The sequence below is a fragment of the Aspergillus nidulans genome, chromosome V, assembly GCF_000011425.1.
Source record: "Aspergillus nidulans FGSC A4 chromosome V".
Lineage (NCBI taxonomy): Eukaryota > Fungi > Ascomycota > Eurotiomycetes > Eurotiales > Aspergillaceae > Aspergillus > Aspergillus nidulans.
Genome location: NC_066261.1, coordinates 789,856 through 802,663, shown reverse-complemented (window position 1 = coordinate 802,663; position 12,808 = coordinate 789,856). Strand labels below are relative to the sequence as shown.

Below are 12,808 nucleotides of genomic sequence, written 5' to 3'. Positions count from 1 at the left end.
CCAACCGGATGAATCCTAGCACCGTTGGTTGAGGGTCTGAAAAACCAAGTTGAAGGGTTTTGGGTGGGTACAGCGGCCTCTCGAGTCACTCTATACCGCTTTGGAAGCCTTATTTGAGCCTTGATGTTGCATTTTCTGGTCTGCAAGAATTAGAAGACCTGGGCTCGTGTTAAAGTTGCGAATTATCAACAAATTTGGAGCTGGAGGTTCCTGTTCTTTGGCCTGTGTCTTCTTACGGTCCTGTCTTTTGCGGGACAAAGACCTGGCCCAGTTCCCTGGTCTATTGCCTTTGAAGCAAAGCTTTGTTCTTTGTGGCAGTCCTTTCCTTTTGACACTTTCTCTGTTTTCTTTTAGTGTTTTGGGTACTCGTCAAAATTTTGCTGATGTCCGGCGCTATAACGTCACCTAGAGCTGACATTTATTGATTACAACGCTTTTACTGACTACCTAAGAAGTAATAGTCTCTCTCTCTTAGATAGAGAAGTAATTGAGCACCTTCTATGGTAGAAATATATCAGTTAGTTTAACGGTTATTAGTGTTAAGTTTGCGAATCGATTAAGCGAGATTTTCCCCTGTAATGATCACACAGCCCGACAGCTTTGAGGTACTACCTCCCACAAGCGCTATTTATGGTCCGTGAGAATGAGGTTGAAGAATATCACGAGCAGTAGGTTGACTTCGCAAAAATCGTGGGTACCGGCTTGTATTGTTAAAGGGAGGTATAATAAATCTGAAGAGCCATTTGTGCAGGAGACGGAACATTGAAACAGGTCCTAGGGCTAGAATATTCCGATATCCTAGTCAGCATGGTCAGCTTTGCAACAACTACAACTTATCAGGTCAGGGGTGATGGAAGGAGAAAGGAGTGCTAGAGGCGCAAGTAATAGGACGTTCCCATTTGGTAGTTGCTAGGGTCAGAGCATCCCGCCACTCTTACCAGCATGGCCAACCTCGCAGCAATGTACTGTAATCAAAGTAAATTTAGCAGTAATTATATATTAAGGCTTAGTTGACTTTTAAGCAGTAGAGCAAATGTCCAAGAATTTGAAGTACACGAGACAAGATGAGAAGAAGGGCCCGAGGTTTCATCAGGGCTTCGATTAGATATACTGAAGGAGGTCTAATATGCTGTTTCAGGACTTTTGAACGGAGGAACAAAGAAGCAAGGGAAACGTAGCATTTTACAGGTCGCTTACCGGCCTGTTGGAGTTCGACGGGGTAGCTGGATTTGGCCGAAAGGGAGCCATTTCGGCGTCGATCTAGTTGTAAGTTGAGATATACTAAAGCTTGCTGAAGCAGAGTGCTCATTTAACATCAGTCAAGGGGTATTAAAGCATTTGGCAAATGTAGTATAGAGGTGCGAAGCATGTGGGAACGTTATGACAGTGGTTCATTTCTTTGAGAGCTACAGGTAGAGATGCTGCCGCTTATGGCCTCAGTAGCTGTTACTTTGCGTCAATTTCACACATCCTCACATACTAGCTGTAGAGCTAGCGCCCCGAGTTACGGCTGCTTACGCTCCGCGCTCGCGCCCCATCTGACCCCGAGCTTCGTGGAGCTTCTGGCAGGTCGAGTCTCGTGTTGTGCTGGGCTCCTGCATTGAAGACATCAGGATTCCTAGACAAAATTGCGGGATAGGAATCCAATCTGTGCAGATAAAGCAGGACTGCTGGGTGGATGCAACTCCAGAACATGAAGCGGAACAACTATCTGGTTGCAGCATGGATCATTAAGGGACGATGGAGTACGTGATAGATTTTGGTATGTAGGGATTAGAATTAGATATACTGCGTGAGCCAGATATGAACATGCAAATGCTCTGTCAAACAATTCCCAACATTTTCTAAGTGGATTGCTTAACCCATAACATCTTACTCAGCCACATTTAACCCATCAACACCCGAGTGCGGTGTCTAGAACACCATTCCCTTCGTCTGGCTCATGTTCTTGACATTATAATTCTTGACCATGAACATCCAGATAAACATCAGCGCCATCAGGCCCGTGCCGGCAGCCAACATCCTGGCTTGCGCATACCCGTAACTCTCCTGGATGGCGATCCGCTCTGGCGAGTTCACAGGGTACGAAAGCTGAACTCTCAGATCGCCATATATGGCCACCGCATTCGCCTTCGCACTCTCGGGCAAATTCCTCATCAGCGCGGGAAGGAAAGTGTTCGTCCAGATGGCGCCAGAGATCGCATTCCCGACAGCACCTCCAATACCGCCGGAGATGAACAGGACGGCCAACGCGGCCGCAACGTACTGATGATCAACGGCGACAAGGACAGCAAGTTGTTGAAGCAGCACGAAGATACTCCCGCCAATGGAAATGAAGATCTCACACATGACAATGTAACCGATATACTGATTCGGCTGGCGGAAATGGATCATAAGTCCCTGCGCGAAGATATACAGCGGGACACCGATGAAGAGTAGCCAGCGGAAGTAGCCGGTCTTGCGGATGGCGAAGCCAACCATGAACAAGAGGACGCCTGAGACGACCTGGAAAGTGCTGCCTACGTAACCTGCCTCTGCAACGGGGAGATTACAGACGACCTGCAGGAAGGAGTTGAAGTAGGAGTTCCAGCAGTAGTAGGACATTTGGTAGGTTGCATCAATGAGACAAGCGCCCAGGACAGTGCGGTTGGTCAGGAACTCGTATTTGAGGAAGGGCTGCGGCGCCCAGTATGCTTGATACAGCACGAAGAGGACCATGACCACGAAGCCCGTCACAATCATCGCGATGATGTAGTCAGACTTCCACCCGTTGGGGGCGCGAGTCGCAAGTGTGAAAGGGAGGAGGAATACGGTCAGCCCGCCAGCTAGGAGAATGACACCAGGGACTGCAGTGATCCAGTCAGAGATGTGAGTTTGTTGGGACCTAGAATTAAACTGGAAACTCACTATCGAAAGCGAAGAAGTAGTACTTGAAATTTTGGGATAAGGTCCGGCCACTCCTCAGGCGAGGTTGAATGATGCCCTGCTTTTCGGCGCGGTTGAGGCCAACTTTCAGGACAAAGTAGACGGGCGAGGCGACGAAGGGAAAGATGATGGCAAAGGCACCGAAACCCCAGCGCCAGTTGACGTTGACCAGGAACTTTTCAGCCGCTTTAGATCCGGCGAAAGCAGTAATCATGTAAGGAGATGATGTGAAGGCAAATGCAATACCACGATTGCGCAGGTTCGTGATATCTGCCGCCAGGACACACAGGATATAGTTCATTCCGGCGAATCCGACGGAGTAGAAGACCTGCATTTCATCAGCACCAGGAAAAACCCTCCCTCAAGATCGAATCGAGGATAGAGAGTTTATGCAACGTACGTCCGCCGCGCAATATGTCTCTAGATTCTTACTCGCAGCCATCATGATCAGCCCGAGTGTGGAAAGGCCCACCATGACCAGCCACCCCTCCGCCCGGCCCCAGACGTCGACGACCTTGGCGACAGGGATGTACAGTGCAGACACCATGGCACTGGACACGATATTGATAACGGTCAAGAGCGAGTGGCTCTGAAAACTGCTGGTGGCATAGGGGGTCAAACTGTAGAGAATGGATTGTCTGAAGCCGTTGGCGAGGGTAACAAGCCAGAGGCTGCATGGAGGAATCAGCAATGCGACGATTTACACTATAGACAAACAATATGTTGTAGGAATTGGTGAGGTACGTACAGACAAAAAACGGCAACAAGGGACCACTTGGACCAAACAAGAGTCACAGCCTGGATCTTCTGCACACCAGTCTGGACATGTTGCGAGGGGAGTGCCTCATCGCTGCTGTTGTCGTTGATGCCAACTTCCTTGTTACCTGCGCTTGCAGTGGCTGTTTTCTCGGCAGAGGGAGTCTCGACGTCTGGAGGAGATGAGGCGGATATCTCAGTAGGCCCATCGGTCTTTCGAGTGCCCGCGAGCAGGCTGAACTTGGAGCCAATCGTCATGTTGCTTGCTCTGCTTTTGGCGTCTCGTCAGAGCTGGATTACGAGAGCACAAGGTAACGGAAGATGGATATGGAGAGGGAAGGGCAGGTTTTTAAGCTATCTGCGACTAGCCCATGTAGCAAACAGTAATTTTACGCGCGGCCGCGATATCCCCCGAAATCGGCTGCTGGGGACGAAGACCGGCCAGTCATTGAAGGGTATCCAGGTCAAAATTGGCTGGGTCAGGCCACGGCGGCGTCGACTGCTACTGGGTATTAGAGTTGACTGGGCAGAGCAAAAGACGGATTAAGTCCGTGCTGGACTGGCGGATGGCTTGATTGATTGATTGATTTGATTGATTAGATCCGAGAGATAAAAATCGCCTAGAAACGTGGGCGTCAGCGCAAGTGGCAACTGCAGCTGATGCTCAAGCTTGGCCCCTTGGACGTGCACAAGCAAGAACCCCCAAGGATGAGTCTTAGCTTGGATCCCGGCAGAAAACTCTGATCTTTTATTTCGTAATTGCACTGCCTAGACTACCGGACAATGTCCTGACGGGGCCAGCGAAGAAGCAAGGTCACAAGGAAGAGACGGAGCAGGATGCATGGGTGTTTCAAGTGTGGGCCTGTGTATCGATACTAGCGCACGATGGGCTGCTGGCATGTCACCCTTGCGTCCTGAACTGGCGAAATGGCCGGGAAATCCCGCTGGGATATGTTGGTCCAGCCGCTGAGTGGCCTTCCTGGCGTCTACCAGACTAGCATGCATACTCCCCCACGCTAGAGTAGGGCTTCTTTCCAGCTAAAGGTTGGTTCCCAGCAGTCCCTGGACTAGAGAGACACGCCAGCTAGAAGATTTCGCTTTGCCCTCGCAGAACACGTATCGCCGTCCAAGACGAAAAATCGGAAGCTGCATGGTGGGGATGGTGTGCTCATTTCTGGCCTTGCCCAGTCCGAATCGAGTATTTCCCACTGCAGGTCAGCGCACCAAGAAGCTAAAAAACGAGGCCAAGGAGAAAGGCAGCACTGTATTGGCCTGAGCCCTAGCGGAATGCAGCGCCAAGGGGTTATCTCCATCTAATCTGATTTAATGCCCTTGGCGCCAAGAGACGAGCAGTGCGGTGTTCGCAGTGGAAATCACATATTCCTAATGCCCAGACTGACAAGACTGCATGGAGAATAAATGGTCTTCACAGCCCTTGGCGCCTTACACGAACCAGGCTGGCGGCCGGTGTCTTGCAGTGCCTGTGGTGCCGAAGGCGAACCCATCTACGGCTAACGCTAGGGCCTGTAGCCAACAAGGGCAGTGATTGTCAGCGGCAATAAGCAAGCAATCAGCAAAAACGGATCGTACACGGGTACAGTTGCATCGGAGAGCCAATCCTTTCCTTTCGTTCAAGACGTGAGAGATGTCTAGGCGCCCTGGGCTTAGCCGCCAACCCCTGTATGCCGAGTCGGACTATCGAGTCTGAACATATAAGGCAGAGGGTGCGGGATACTCGCGCTCAAGAGTTCTGATCTTGAAGTGCTGGGCGTTGGATGTACAATATCCCATACTGATAAACTCGCGCCTTCAAAGCCGGATCCGTTGAAAAGAGACGATCCGGAACAGCCACCGTTCGAACCCTACCACCCCCACCGCCAGTTCACCATGCCCCAGGCAACACTACATACGCCACGGCTGAAGCTCGTTCCCTACGCCGACGAGCACTACCCCCTCAGCAAGGCGCTCGACCAGGACCCTGAGGTCATGAAGCACATCGGCTTCGGACGCCCGCTCACAGACGACGAGACGAAACAAGTCCACGCGTGGCTACTTAACTCCTGCACCTCAGTCCCAGGGCTGGGCACCTGGGTCGCATACGCAGAGGATAAACCTGATCCGATCGGATGGTGGATTCTCGCGCCTACGCCTCTTGATCCGTCTAAACCAACTGAGAACTTCAGCACCGAGCGCTCAGAAACGGGATACAGACTGCTACGCGAGCACTGGGGAAAGGGCTATGCCACCGAAGGCTCAAAAGAGGTCATCCGCCATGCATTCCAGGAGCTGGGTCTGACGGAGGTCTTTGGCGAGACCATGACGGTGAACAAGCCAAGCAGGAAAGTTATGGAGAAGCTGGGCATGAAGCACGTCGATACTTGGTTCAATACCTATCCGACCCCGCCGCCGGGGATTGAAGAAGGGGAGGTCCGCTATCGGATTACGCGCGGGGAGTGGGAGGCCATGCAATATGGGAGTCCGCCAAGTAGTTGTTAGGGATGGCGGCATAAAGGTCAAAAAAACTACTTTCATATAAAAAACATGAAAAAGTTAAAAAGAGTGAAAATGAGCATTCCATTCATTCGTATTCCATTTGCTTTTGCAAGCCATTATTCCATCCTGGTGGTGACTTGCTTTTTCTTACACGAATTTCTGTAACTGCCGTGCGCAGTTGCGCACGGCACAAGCCACGCTCGAATCCGTTACTGAGCCGACCAAGTCCAGCAGTAACAACGTCAGCCAAGTGAAAGCCAGGAGTAAGTAACATCCGAATGTCGCTCTTTTTCTATTGTCAGAACCAAGTCCATGACCCGCAATGAAAGCCTGCCTTAACCGGCCTGCCCTACTTTACCTCAGGCAAGGTTTGTCTGCCGTTGCGGAAGCTCAACCAGAATCGGGCCCACGGAAGCTGGAAGGGACTCTGCTCCACAGGCGGGATGGAGCCAAGACCCTTGTTCATAGTAGCGTTATTATCGAGCTTCCGGTGACTGGACGAGGGAGAAAAGCGCAACCATCCCACTTGGTCACTTGGAAAAGGTGGGCGACAAGGGAGAATTTTTTAGTGTGGGTTGCCCAGACCCTTGGCCAGTGGGGCGCATTTATCAGATCAGATTGATAGGCTGCTCCCGAAACCTGTAATACATTGTATTACAGTATGTTACGTCTTCCACGTACTTTGGTGTACAGGTCATGTTGGGCTGAATGGTTGCGCTCTTGGAATCGAAGCGAGCATACCTTGTACCTGATTATCCGGCCAAGCGGTACTACCACGAATCCCGTCAATATATAGCCGGCACCAGTGTAGAAATCACATGTGAAGCGGGAAATATATCGCGTGTGCAGAATTAGGAGACCACTTCGTCCGCAACCTACCTCATCCAGGGATATTAGATACCTGCCACTATAAATGAGCAGGCTGTACAATACGATCAAAGGACGGGTTTCTACCTATATTTCTCCTTTAACGTAAGCTTTTGGCTTGGTCGGATGCAGAGAAGGAGGAATAGTGGGCATAAAGTCCGGTGTCAGGAGTTTATTGATCCCCGGAGCCTGTCGAATCGGGCTATAGTATGTCCTGATATCTCACAGGGCTAGACCGGCCTGGCATCTTGGAGAAGTGTTAAGCATTGCATCCCTGGACTTAGCCCAGCTGTCGCTTTCAGATATAGACAAGAAAGCCACGCCGGACTCCGGACAGGATTGGGAAGGAGGCGTCGTGGCGCAGGAATAAAGATGCATCTATACTCCGGCCGTTATCGGCGGAGAGAGGACACTGAAAAGTCAGACAGATAGAACTAAGGCTCTGCGCTTCCTTGGTACATACTTGCAGCGACGCCAATAGACGATGTAAGTAAGGATGGTGCCTACGATATCCCATTATGCCGGTGCTTCAGGGATAAACGTCCTCAGCCCACGAAATGTGCGCGGCCGCCGGGAATTTGGAATGCTTCAACGGTCATTGTTATCATTGGGTCAGTTAATTGTCTGATCCTCGTGGTACCGGGCCATATGCCGTACGAGTATGATCTATGCCATGGTGAATACATACTCAATCAGCGCAAGCGCCAAAACTATCTCTTACGTACCAACAGAAGCCGTTATGAGAGCAGATCAGCTCACCGGTACGCTCAGATGTTGCATGAACTGCCAGAACGCATAATCTTGTCGCGCAGGGGAAAGCTCGCTTACTAGGTGGGAACCCAACGCAGGCAGCAGTGCTAGCAATAACACTACACCTACGCCAGCTTTCCGTTAGACCTAAGAAAAAATCTTTAAGCAGGGTCAATTCTTCCAGTTAAGGAAAAATCTAAGCGTTTTATTAAGTCTTTATCTGCTCATCCTTTCTAACAGTCATACTACGGTGTCACCTTCCAACTGCCGGATTTGAAGCCTCTACCAATGCTTTCTATATATCCTGGTTTCAAGAGTAATCGGAGTAATCTAACGTGGCATCCTTCGAGGTATGCAATCGTATTTTGCGAATACTCTGTCGTCTTTGGGAGATTCGAATGTATAGCTTTCCCGATGAACAGGACACTATGACCGGGAAATGTTACTCTACTCCTAGGTACCACAGATGAGAACTCGGTCAAGGGTGTGCGTAGTGCTCGAAGAACTGGTCCTACCGAAATTTTTGGTTGCTTGCATGATCATGTAGCATATTTGTAGGCCTACGGCAGACTATTACAACGAAACTCGGGCTTGAGTTGCCCGGAATAGGTAGCGAGGCCGCTGACCTAGTCGAGATGGGTGAGTCTAGAATCGGAACAGTCGTTACGTGTCTCAGGGAGGTCTCGGAGGCTTTTGACCCTTTCAGCACTTGGTTAGGCTAGTTGTATATTACTCTGAGACAAATCAATAATTTGGGTCAATAAGGATACTGTGGGCACCATGCGGATGCAGTGCGGGTCTCACTGAGTATACTGGAAAGAACGAGACCAGTCGATCCTTCATGTACTGTTGATCACCATGCATTGGACCAGGACAATATGACGTTATGGTCTATATCTATATTAATTGCCTGCGACGCCAGGCCGTCGCCTTGAGCTCTAAGCCCACTACAAAGTCATGTAAGTCGTACTAATGCATAGCCGCAGCGCGTCCTCACGAATAAATAAACAAAGAGAGTTAAAGAAAGCATTCTACGATATCCTGATAATCAATCTCTGAGCCGATTGACCAGACCTCATGCGAACTCGACTCGCTCAGCCCCTTCGCCGCAGCCACCACCTGCGCGCCCAATAGAACCCCAATCCCAGACCCCAAACTGCAATAAGGACTGCCGCCTGGAACGGCGCAAAGACCGCCCCGCGGGCGACTACGAACCCGCTAACCAAGGTAAACACGACGGGGATCAGGACGATTGGCTTGTATGGACGATGCAGCTTTGGCTCGCGGAACCGTAACACCAGAGCACCGACCATCGTCAGGAAGAAGAAACTGTACTCGCCCAGGCCGTTGAACGTGACCAGGGCGCGGAAATTGCCAAAGATGATGTACAAGGCTGAGCAGGCTGTTGAGAAGATGAGGGCGTTGATGGGAGCGTCGGACTCGTCTGATGGAGAGGCCGGGCGCAGCCCGATGTAGCCGACCCGCCCGAGGAATCGGGGGAGCCAGTTCTTGTTCGACGCGGAGACGATCATCCGGCTGCCGACGAAGGCGCTTCCGAGCAGTGAACCGGCGACGACGAGACAAATGACGGCGGCGGCTAGGAGGCCGACGCCCGGGCCGAGAAGGTGGTTGAACGCGGTCACGGCGACACTGTCACTGGTGGAGACGACGTCCCATGGAAGCAGAATGTAGTATGCTGCGTTGACAGCGATGTAACTTCCGACCACGATTGGGATCGCGGTGTTGATGGCTAGCGGGAGTTGGCGGGCTGGCGCCGACAGTTCAGCAGTGATATAGATTGCCTGGCAGGATTAGCAATGACTTGTTTAATCTAGGTAACATACCTTATCCCACCCGGAATACGCCCAGAGCGCACCGTAAAGAGCCGCCGAGTAATGGCCCAACATCTCCCACCGAGTCACTTTACTCCAGTCAATCTCCGACCCGTCCGGCCCAACGCTGGTTCTATACCCAAACCACGACTTCGTCCACCAATCCTGCGTCGACTTGTCCGTCTGCGCGGCGAGGTGATACACGACGACCGCAATCCCCGCGACAAAGGTCGCTGCGATCGCCGTGAACTTGGCCGTCACGAAGAACCGGTTCAAGCGGTTCGTCGCCTTTGTGCTGATACCGTTGGCCATACTGAAGACGATGAGCACAAGGATCGAGAGGAGCTTGTGCAGCGGCCCCTGAGTCCGATTGTTTTCGCCAATGGCAGAGAAGACGCTCTCAACAAAGACTATGCTCATGATCCCCAGCGACGCTGGGATCACCGCGACGATCCACGTCCACGCGGCCAGGAAGCCAAAAACGTCGCCGAAGATGTACTGAAGGTACGGCTGGACTCCACCTGTTTCTAATCAGCTTCCGCTTTCAAAAATTGGAATGCGAGGTGTCTAGATTCGCACCCTCTCCTGGGATCGTAGTGCCAAGCTCTGCCATCGTCGCCGCCCCCGTCCACGCCAGAATTCCACCCACCAGCCAAACGATCAACGCAAATCCAGGCGACGGGACATTTGTATCGATCGATCCTGGCGAGGTAAAGATTCCGCTTCCAATAACAATACTGATGATGATGCTAAACGCCTCGGCGGTGCCGAGGTTGCGCTTGAATGAGGTGCGCGATTCAGCGACCGGGGGCGCTTCTTCGACGGCTCCGTATTCCGGCTGGCGCTGCTCGCCGAGGAGAGGCGCGGTATCGCCATGGTCTGACATTATGAAAGGCCAGTTGATGTTTAGATTCGCCTGAGTTGGCTTGAGCCTTGAGGTGAGGGGAGTTGGAGAACGGGTTTTATCCGCAGAAAACAGGAAACATCCCCACATCGCGTAATCGTCGGCATGATGGCGAGATACGCGATGCGAGGCATAATCCTAAAACACATCAATATACCAAAAGATAACATCATGTAAGCTGTTAGCTAAGTTTATTATCTTGATTATCGCAGTATCGCTTCTGTTGTCGTCGGCATGATGTGCAAATATATCACTGCCACGGGACCAGATTTGGTATAGGAACATAGGAATATTTGAGCATATATACAACCGTCTAGAATCATGCATTAACCGATTAGTAGTAATAGCAGCAATCAAACACTCTCCTCTCGCGGCACCGGCCAATCTTCCATAAACGTCGAAAAACCCCTACCCAAGGAGCAGGCCATCACCGTCCCATGGTCCTCCCCCGCATACTCACTAAAGCTCACAGCATGCAATCTCGTACATCCCCTGATCAATCCCATAAGCTCTAGCAGATTCACTTTCATATTGAACGCCTCTGCGTCGCGCTTCCTCCCTTCCCAGCTCTCGTCCGGCTCGTCGTTCCACCTGCGTGGATCCTGTTCTAGTCCGCCAAGGTACATCATCAGTGAGGGCAGTTTTTTCTCCCCATTCGTGTACGCGCCATTCTCTTTGATCTTCCGAGTAAAGGCCTTTGCCTCATTAAGGATACATCGTCCATTCCACCAGATTGACGGACTGCTCGCGATATAAGCATCGAACATGCTAGGCCGAGTGAAAAGCGCATGGAGGGCGAACAGCCCGCCATAGGAATGTCCGTACAGCGCTTCTCGCGATACGCTCACATCGGGGAAGCGCTCCCGCACAGCAGGTCGGACTGTTTCCGCGATGAAATCGAGCAGGATATCTGCGCCGCCATGACCCTCGACGGGACTATCCGGCGTCGGCACCGTGAGGTCGAAACCCCGTCGGACGCGGTGATATACCTTGCCGGTCCCTTCAAGTGGGTACCCGATTGCAACGACGATGCCGCCGCCGCAGTAGTGGGAGTCTGCAGAGCGGCGCCAGAGGGCTTCTGTTGCTGTTAAGAAGAGGGCGTTGCCGTCGACGATATATCTATTCCTTTGTTAGAAGAAGAACTGCGAAGGGGTGGGGATTCGCACATGAGAGGAACATCATTACGGTCAGTGTCAGGCTTATGGTCTTTCCAGTGCAGAGGCCAGGATACTTGAATAAGGTATCGCTCGCCTCGGCTGTTGTTGAGGTAGAACTGCTCTGAGCTCGGCAACGAGACGACGGCCGGTTTATCAATTTGGGTCATGATGGATGAGTATCTTTTGGAGATGAAAACTGGATTATATTTGATGGAAGGCAGAAAAAGTCGAGAGGGAATGCGCATGTCGGGAGAAGATGGAAGGTTAGCTATTGTCTTGATCCCGACGAGTCGTTTCGCAGATGGAGACTATGGGGCCGGAATCGGACCTGTTCTGACCCACTGAATGGTATTTTACAGTTATGATACTGTATCAGCATCAGATAACTGTACTTGAAGATGATACAGAGGCGAGAATGTCGATGAATATCCAGAGTACACTTCTTACAGGTTTAGCAGCTTTTCATGCTGTCCACCATACCTGTCCCCCTTTACCTCCAATCTGTCAAGCACGCTCTGAATCTTGTCCAGATCTTCCGGTGTCAACGTCACATCTCTAAAATTCTCCAGCACCCTCTCCTCCGTCGTAGCACCAGGGATAGGTATAGCACCCTGAGCACGAACCCAGGCAATTGCCACCGGTGCAATGCTAACACCCTTTTGCCGCGCAATTTTTTCAACCGCTTCAACAAGTTTGAAGTTATCCTCAAAGACGTCTGGTTGAAAACGAGCCAGCATGCGTCGCATGTCGTTCTCAGCAAGATCTGAGTATTGACGAATCCGGCCAGTCAGCCAGCCGCGGCCGAGGGGGCTGTACGCAATAATGGGGATGTTCACTGTACGGTGTTAGCTCACCATAAATATTGTGGAAGGCCACTGGGAATGGTAAAGCAGGAAACGTACACTCTCGACAAACATCGACGATCCCATTCCTCAACGGATCTGTCGTAAACAGACTCAACTCGATCTCTGCAGCTGCAATAGGATGCACTGCATGAGCACGACGAATCGTCGCCGCACTTGCTTCGCTGATTCCCATACCTCCAATCTTCCCTTCCTTGACAAGCTGTGCTAGGGTCGCTATACTTGTCTCGATCGGAATATTAGGGTCGACACGCGCGCACT

At 51.4% G+C, this 12,808-nt stretch overlaps 4 protein-coding genes across 4 annotated transcripts, besides 3 other annotated features; 1 reads left to right on the top strand and 3 right to left on the bottom strand.

The window, feature by feature from the left end:
* Positions 1-12,808: part of a sequence feature (contig 1.157 1..136262(1)) that runs on past the window's edge.
* Positions 472-1,248, bottom strand: ANIA_11620 (uncharacterized protein; the record flags this gene model as incomplete). Its single annotated transcript, XM_050612168.1, has 3 exons — positions 472-498; positions 939-965; positions 1,198-1,248. The coding sequence occupies 3 exons, from the start codon at positions 1,246-1,248 to the stop codon at positions 472-474; spliced, it is 105 nt and encodes a 34-aa protein (XP_050468116.1).
* mirB lies at positions 1,763-3,939 on the bottom strand (the record flags this gene model as incomplete). The annotated part of the gene is made up of 4 exons (XM_676717.2): positions 1,763-2,906; positions 2,959-3,253; positions 3,326-3,596; positions 3,674-3,939. The coding sequence occupies 4 exons, from the start codon at positions 3,937-3,939 to the stop codon at positions 1,915-1,917; spliced, it is 1,824 nt and encodes a 607-aa protein (XP_681809.1). The 3' UTR covers positions 1,763-1,914.
* ANIA_08539 (protein ngn26) lies at positions 5,569-6,177 on the top strand (the record flags this gene model as incomplete). Its single annotated transcript, XM_676716.1, has 1 exon — positions 5,569-6,177. The coding sequence occupies one exon, from the start codon at positions 5,569-5,571 to the stop codon at positions 6,175-6,177; it is 609 nt and encodes a 202-aa protein (XP_681808.1).
* Positions 6,783-6,813: a sequence feature (Short protein (ANIA_11619, CBF80755.1) was converted to a misc_feature.).
* Positions 6,856-6,872: a sequence feature (Short protein (ANIA_11619, CBF80755.1) was converted to a misc_feature.).
* On the bottom strand, positions 8,886-10,509 carry ANIA_08538 (uncharacterized protein; the record flags this gene model as incomplete). The annotated part of the gene is made up of 3 exons (XM_676715.1): positions 8,886-9,593; positions 9,636-10,144; positions 10,203-10,509. 3 exons carry the CDS (start codon positions 10,507-10,509, stop codon positions 8,886-8,888), a joined length of 1,524 nt encoding a protein of 507 aa, XP_681807.1.